The 8402-nt window shown below is 36.3% G+C and overlaps 1 protein-coding gene across 1 annotated transcript; it reads left to right on the top strand.

Moving 5' to 3' along the window:
• The first annotated feature begins 6989 nt into the window (after positions 1 to 6989).
• Positions 6990 to 8139, top strand: LOC131607660 (putative ubiquitin-conjugating enzyme E2 38). The gene has a single exon (XM_058879637.1). The coding sequence runs from the start codon at positions 7075 to 7077 to the stop codon at positions 8032 to 8034; it is 960 nt and encodes a 319-aa protein (XP_058735620.1). The 5' UTR covers positions 6990 to 7074; the 3' UTR covers positions 8035 to 8139.
• Positions 8140 to 8402: the final 263 nt, after the last annotated feature.

The raw sequence follows: 8402 nt of genomic DNA, 5'->3' as shown, positions 1-8402 counted from the left end.
GAATGTAATAGGTTGTGAAGCTTCAGTTAGAAATTAGTTTGTCAGGGCTGAATGCTAGTAAGGGCAAGTTTGAAAGTTGGTTAGAAGCCAGAGAACAGATTAACTCATAACTGAAATATTAGTTACACAAGGTGGTTAGAAAATAGATACAGTTAGAATTAGTTATGTGTATGAGGTGCTGTTAGAAACTGTTTTTATTTTGAACTTTTGGATGTTGTTTTTAGGATGTGTGAATACAGGGGCTGATTTTGGTTTGAATGTGCAGGGCTGCAGATTTTGCGAATGGTTTTTGAGCCTATCACTGAGTTCTTGGAGGGATCGCTTCTGGTCCTCATGGAATGTCTGTAATGTCACCGCCGTGAACTTCTTCAGCTGTATCAAAAGCCTTTCCAGTTTCAGCACTTAGCCAGTCCATATTCTTAAAGAGCCGTCCTTGGATGCTGTAATTATCGGCTCAGAATTTAGGGACAAGCATGACCAAGTTACTGCATTCTTGTGCCTTTTAAAGCTGTATAACATTTGGAATTTCCTTGACAGATCCATCTTTTGCATATGCAATTTCCCTGGCCTTAACATCTGAAGTAAAGCTGCAGCCGCAATGGAGCGCCCATATAGTAGCCATGTTATCTTTAAGTTGATTTGTATCTTTTTTCTAGTTTCCCATGAACATAGATTATGTGATGGACACACAATGGTAATGCATAAGGTGTTTTTTCCCCTTTTTTGAATTCTTGTGGAACGAAGCTTATAGAGGCAATGTAATCTTGATAACTTTGTATGCATTTGTGACTTTGAATGAAGACTTGGATATGCTTGGTCTTAATTAGGATTTTGGCATTTTTATAATCGGACTTTGCAATGAAATTTTGACTTTGTAAGCTTATAGTGAATCATGAGGTAATTTGTGACTCAAGTAGGTAAAATACCACTTATCTTATATTCAACGAGAACAAAGCGACCACCTTTTCATTTGATCGATTCCAAATCAAATTGTATTACGAGCAAGCGAAGGGATAGTGCCTTGCAGAACCTTTTGAAAACGAATTTGTCTTGAAGCATAGAGGAAATGAAAACTAATCCCACTATTAATAAACTTCAATAATCTTAAGCAAAGAACCAAAACTTCAATCCTCCATAAAATACAAAATTGATGGCTAGAGATGTGGGGAGAATCAATACGTAGAACCAAGTAACTTTATTTGAATCCGTGATGAGACCATATGCACTTGACATTCTTTGAGAGATTTTGATAAGGATACCGTTTGTAGCTTGGTAATTTTGAACGAAGGAGAGAGCCTTAAAAATCAAGGAGAACGATAATTACCAATGTCCTTGATCCCAATAATAGTTATTGATTAAATGAATGTATGAGTTGTTTATGACCTAAGATGTAGATGAAATGAGAAGACATAAGCCAATTAGATGGTAAAATGGATGGGCAAATTTTGGGGTGCAACAGCCATCAGAAGCCATTTTTCTTCGAACTCCAACTCTTCAAGAAACATTTTCTTCAATCGAAATCTCCAGCTAACACATGGCCGAATCTTTTTTGTTGATAGGATGCACAAATTCGAAAGATTGAACAACATCGAGAAGAAAGCGAATAAGGAAAAGTCAAAATTGGAACCACCAATAGATTTAGCCGGCGATAGTTCTTTTGATGTATTTTCTAGTTTCAAAGTGTAATATATGCACTCCTTAACATTGCAATATAATCATATTTTGTCAAGTATTAGTTTACGTGTTTATGTGTTTTCCTTCTACTACTACTACTGTATTATTCTGTTCAATTAAAAAAATAGCATGGAAACTTCCGTTGATGTATCTACGGAAGGCTATAATTTTATAAAATATGGGTTTTTTTTCCGTAGGTACACCTACGGAAGCAAAATATCTAAGATACTTTCGTGGATATACCTACGGAACTTTCTGTGACAGAAAATGTGTAGTCCATATGCACCAAGATTTTCTATAAAGTTAGGATTTCTAGTGTTGTATTACACACAAACACAAAAATTTCTCAAGAGAATTAGTTCATGGCATCTCCTAGGCTATTATCATGGCAGGAATCATCATCCAAGCGATCCGCTCCTGAACAAATTATTTTCAAAAGGGACTGACATGTTGTTTTTTCTCCTCTCAAACCCCCGATTCCAAATGAAATTTCGCACATCCATTTCTTGGACCAACTAAAAAGGGCTCTGATGTCTTGGTTAGAGGGGGAGTACAAACCTGGCGAAGTCATCAAAATGATTTAGAGGCTTAGAACAAAGATCTCACTTGAGACCGGAGAAACAGAACGTTGGTGGGATGAAGTGGAAAACGAAATTGATGTCATTCAAATGATGCATGGATCAGATGAAATTGTTTTGACTGTTGTAATTTCTTAGATAAGTATTTAATTTCTGTTTGAAATTTTGATGTAATGCCAATTTTAATCAATAAATGTTTCTTTTATCATTGTTTTTCTGGTTTCCTGATTATGGATTTGTTCCGCATGTGTACCTACGGAGTGTTCTGTATGTGCATCTACGGAATATTTTTATAGAAATGTAAAAAAAATTACTTCCGAAGATATATCTACAAAAATAAAATGACAATTTTGTCGGATCAATGGTGTGTAAGAGATCTAAGGGAAGAGGTAAGAAATTTTTAGAAAAATACAAAACTATATGCACTGAAAAATAAAATCACTCTTCTTAATTATTACGCACTCGGGTAAATATTATTATGGAGTGACTAATCTTTATCCGTTGAGTACAATTTTGTAATTTTGTGACATTTCTTTGTCCCTTTTGTATCATTGGAGATTGGAGATATCATACTCATTTTGTGACTCTTAATTATCTATCAATTAATTACATATTTTAAGAAATTTTGCTTTAATTTGCCAAAGAAATAATATCCGTACTTAAGGGACTCATTTTTGTAACAAAATTACAATTCTATCTTTGTTTTATCTTCTTCAACGAGTCACACTTTAAAATAACTTTGATAGGAATGTTTTGTCACTATATTGACCTCAATTCTTTATAAAATTAATAAAGCTCGTGTATTGATGTTAAATTTAAGATTTTTCACCAGAATTAAATTACGAAATACTACTGTTCTAAAATAATGTTTAAAAATGTTTCACATAAATTAACACTAGTCATAAAAAATGTAATTATTAAATATCATAATGGTGGAGATGTGGAGTAAATTATAATAACTTACTCAGAATATATATATATATTGTGTGTGTGAAAGAGAGAACAATAACAAACTACCTATTTGCTCACTGTTTTTTGTGGATAGTTGTTGAATGTGCTTTACGGTTGAGATCTCTTGGGATCATAAAGGTAGTCAAATTTGCTAATTAGGAAGGTTTTAAAAGAAGTGGAACCTTTCTCATATTGTAGACCGATGTCGATATGGTCAGCTTAAGCATCCAAAGTCTTTCTAGTTGCCCCAGGACAATTGCCCCAAGCCCGTACAGTGGCATAAGTAGGCGGGGGCTTGATATTACAACCTTGGATACCGATCACCCACTGGTTACAATGAGACGCATGAATGAGGATTGTTTCAGTTTCATAAGGAACCATGCATTTAATGCAGTATACTTCAAACGTCTGTCTTTCCATAGTATGTCGCCAGAGACAACAATTTTTCCATTCGGGGGGGGAGTCTCCATTATCGTTCACGATAGAGAATCGCGGGGGTCATCTTCGTCGCTCCGAACTTACGAGCGGCAAGGGGAGGAGTCGAACCGATGATTTCTTGTTAAAACAAGATTTGGTTCTGCATTCATTCTTTAAGTTTTGGTGATAACAATACATATATTTGTTATGTAATAATTTTGTACTCTAATAGTTTCTTAAGTGTGCAGATTCACTATTTTGGTTGATTAGGATTGTTGTCCAAAAAATCATCAAGATCAGTGTCATCACACATTAGAAGAACTATTCATCTCAATTCCGAAGCGACATCAGCAGTCCTGAAGAATGTTAAATGACTCATTAGAAAAAGGATTTACAAATGTTCTGAAGCTAAGCTATTATTCAAGATCATAATTCAAATCAATATGCTTCTTGCTTCCAGATCAGATATCAGAATGTGTCGTTCAGATAGGTTGCAGCTTACAACTCTGAAGGCTTCTTTCTGGCTCTACAGAATATTTTCTCTTGGAACATCTACGTTACATGTTCTCTTCACTACTCTCTCCACTTCAGATAAGAAATAAATCTCAAAAGAAGAATGATCAGAAACTTGCAATAAAAGCAATATGGTACAACAGTACATCACCTTTTCCATTATTGCAGGACGTATTATACGATACCTGTGTGTGCTCTTTGTTCCCCACAAATTTTTAGATCTGTCGCATCAAGGAAAGCTACGTCTTGTCCTCTCTCAACGGTCATCTTTTCCATGGGACTATATATAAGAGACACTCTCATTTGAAGACACCGCCAATTAACATCAAGGAAAGCTATATTTTCAAACTCAACAAATAAACTTCAAAGAGAAAAAGAGAAAGAAAGATCTTAAAGAAACTGTACTAAACACTCCATTGTAAGAACTCTAGTTTCTAAGAATCTCTATAACACAAGAATTGTTGCTCATTAGATTGTGTTAACATTTGTGATAAACTGTTCATGTTTCAATCTGATTTTTAGAAGTAATATCTTGTAAACATTACCATTTGTAAATTTGTTGAGATTTGTATTCCTCAAGTGACTTGGTTGTTAGTCTGTATACTTGAGAGGGCTAAGGTGTCTTTCTAGACTTTTAGAGGTTGTTTGTAATCTTTTAAGATTAGTGGATTAAGTCATTTTCTAAGGCGAAATCACCTTGGCGGGTAGACAGAATTAGCCTTTTCTAAGGTGAACCTGGATAAGCGAAAGTGTTCTTTTTTTTCTCCCTTTTAAATATTTCATTAACTATTGTGAATAATTTTTCTAAAGAAGAAAAGTTTTGTAGAAAAATCAATTCAAACCCCCCTTTCTTGTATTTTTCTCTATCGTCACTTCTGTTGTGGCGTGGTGAGCTTCTTAGTCGGCCCTTCGGCTTGTCGGGAACTTTATTTTTCTTAAGAACAAGAGAGCGTCGCTCATTTCGCGGAGGAGTGCGCCCGCGCTTCTTGGTAATCACAGGATGCTGCCTCTCTAGCCGAGGGCGACGACCAACTGGTTATGGCGAGAGGCTCTGAGACCCGTCCGGTTGGAGCCTCCGCGGGGGAGAATGTGGACGGTTGTCTCGGCGTCGCGGGGATGGAGTAAAAGACCAGGATCTTTGGTGCTTCCTAGGAGGGGTGAGTGATCGACGATCCTTCTCCAACAATGCAATTTGTTCGTTTTGCTGGAAAATGAGGAAGTTAGTTTGATTGATCGCCGCGAGCAAGGCCACCGTGGTAGGGTAAGCATTAGGCGGCATGAGGATCTCCTGATAGGTGTCAAGGGGTTCATGCTGCTGGGCGGCGTTGTGGACCGCGTCATCGGAAGATGAGGAGGCAGTTTGCTCGTCCTTGGGATCACCTATTTGTGACCGACTATACCATTATTGTTGAGGTCGCCGGTGGCAGCGAAGGTATTGACGTTATCATCGTGTTGGCTAGCCTTGACGATTGGTGGTTTTGGGGTTGAATTTTATTTGGTTTTCTTTAGAAAAAAACGGGAGAGCAAAGGATTTCCACAAACAGCGCCACTGATCTAATTATCGAGATCAAAATGGTCTTCTGTGGCCTGTAACACTTGAGCTTTTGTGATCAAAGATAAAGGGAGGGTGTACCTGCAAGACACTCCGATGTCAAAGTAAGGTTTTGAGTAAAGAGAAAACGCAAGTACAAAGTTAGAGTGAGATTAGATTACCTGACCCTTTTGTGAAGAGGGTATTTATTGTGCCCCCAACGTTGGGTCAAGGTCTCTATTGTGGGCTGGATTTTCCAGTCCATAATAGCAGATTGCCAGGATCCTACGTGGTAGGGGGATCAGCGCGTGATCTTCGTCCTGGGTCAACTGCCCCGCAATTTTTAGACGCGAGAAGACCGATTCTTTCGGAGGGCACGTGGGTGAGAAGCTCCCCAACAGTTATGACAGTTTGGGCCACTTCGTTGGGCCTTCCTTAGAGTAGCGTTGGACTGGGCCCTGCCCAACGGTGGACCAACCGCAGACCCAATCCAAAACAATAATATAATAAGATAATAAAATTATCAATTTCTTAATTAAAAATATTATTTTATATCATTTTAAAGTTATTAATTAGTGTAACCACTAATTTATCAAACACTTAAATTAATTTATCAGTTACCACACATCAACTATAAGTTATTTTTATCAAACACCTTCTTAGAGGAATATTATAGTAAACTTTTTTTATAAATAATTTACATCAAACAAGATTCGAATATAAGACCTCATAAAAAAACTTACTTTCAAAACCTTTGCCTTCATCACTAATCACTAAATCTCACACACATTATAGTGAACTTAACTAACAATTGAGTTTTAAAATTCATATTTAAAAGGGCATCAATTTTCGAAAATGATTAACATAGTTAAAAGGACAACAATTTTATTAATTTCTTCGGTACATGTAAAAAGTATTTTAAAAAAACCTAAAATGGACGTTCATTAATAGGCACTATTTTCTCATAAATTAATAGGCACTATTTGATAAAATACCAATTGTGATGGTCTAGCGTGTACGGTAGTTGTGTTTAGATCTGTGTTTTTATAGCACAATTCTTATTTCACTTCTATGACTCTTGCATGGACACGGTCATAAATCTATATTTTTAGGCACAACCAATAAGAAGTTTGTAATTTTTAATTTATTTTTATTTTAATTTTGTTTTTAATTGGATTCATGGGGTGTTTGAGATTATAAATGAGAGAAAAATCTTAATTTATTTTTTAATTAATTAAAATTATGTGATTGGTTGTGTGTAAAACAAATTCTTACATTCGTGTCCACCTAAGAATTTTAATAGGTCTCTAGATATAAAACTAGAGTAACATAAACAAAAAATCGCAACAAATATTAACACACTACAAACAATTATACCACTAATAATTCCTAACGAAACGAGAGGGGAAAATGATGGAAAAGAAGAGCACATTCGACTTGGTTTCAGACGATTCAGATCACCGATTCCGCCACCACAAATTCCACAAAAACTGCTTCACAGCTTCAAATAGCTTTGCATGCAGAAGAATCATGAATGAATGGAAACTCCTTGCAAAAGACCTCCCAGATTCCATCCACGTTCAAGTCTACGAACACCGCATCGATTTACTCCGCGCCGCCATCGTCGGCTCCCCCGGTACACCTTACCAAGACGGTCTCTTCTTCTTTGACATCGCATTCCCTACAGATTACCCATTCAAACCACCAAAGATCCATTACATCTCATTCGGGTACCAACTCAACCCGAATCTCTACCCTTCTGGGACTGTCTGTTTAGGCCTTCCCAACACATGGAAGGCAGATAAACTCATGAGCTGGACCCCAGCTATAACTATACTTACAGTTTTACTTTCTATTCAAGCAATTGTTCTTAATGAGAAGCCACTCTTTAACAATCCTACCTACAGTCTTTCAGATTATTCTCTTATGGAATCCAAGGCACGTGCTTACAATGCATCCGTTTTTGTTCTCACGTGCTACTCCTCGGTTTGCCTTATTCAGAAACCACCTAAGAACTTCGAGGAGTTCGTTATAGAACACTTTCGCGAACGAGGCCATGCTATTCTAGACGCGTGTAAAGAGTACGCGAATGGGCGCGTGAGAGCTGGACATTACGGTTACGATAACATGGCGGTTGTTAAAGTTACGGAGTCTTTTCAGGCGTCGCTACAAATTGCTTACCGGAATATGTATAAGAAGTTTCTAGAATGTGGTGCTTCATTGGAGAATTTTGTTGAAGAGTTGGAGGTAAAAGTAAAAGTACCTGAACAAGGCAAGAGATCCAACGGTGGAAATGAAATTCTTGCGAAAGCTATGGGGAAGAGCAAACAAGCTTTGGGATGGAAGAAGAACAAGAAGAACAGTACTTAAACTAAGCAGTAAAACAGTAAAAAAAAATTGTTCTCTTGTTAGGTTTTTATTAGTAACAAAAAAAATATAAATATGAATAAAACTGACGTATGATTTGGGAAACAATCACAATATGGTTTAGGTAAGCTTCACACTTCAGCCCGGATAATTATCTATTAAAATAACAGGTATGGATGTGAACACGTGTATCTTATTACGCATCCCGCAATATATCCGCACTACATATTTATATTACATTATTTATATTATTATATAAAAATTGCATGTTTATTAATTTAAAAAAAATATCGCAATTAAACTATTACACTTTTTTAATAAAAGTGCTTATTCATTTATTAACTCAACAATAACATCCATAATTTATTTTT

This window comes from Vicia villosa, linkage group LG5, assembly GCF_029867415.1.
Source record: "Vicia villosa cultivar HV-30 ecotype Madison, WI linkage group LG5, Vvil1.0, whole genome shotgun sequence".
NCBI lineage: Eukaryota > Viridiplantae > Streptophyta > Magnoliopsida > Fabales > Fabaceae > Vicia > Vicia villosa.
Note: the sequence above shows the minus strand (reverse complement) of the source record. Positions and strands in the feature narration are given on the sequence as shown.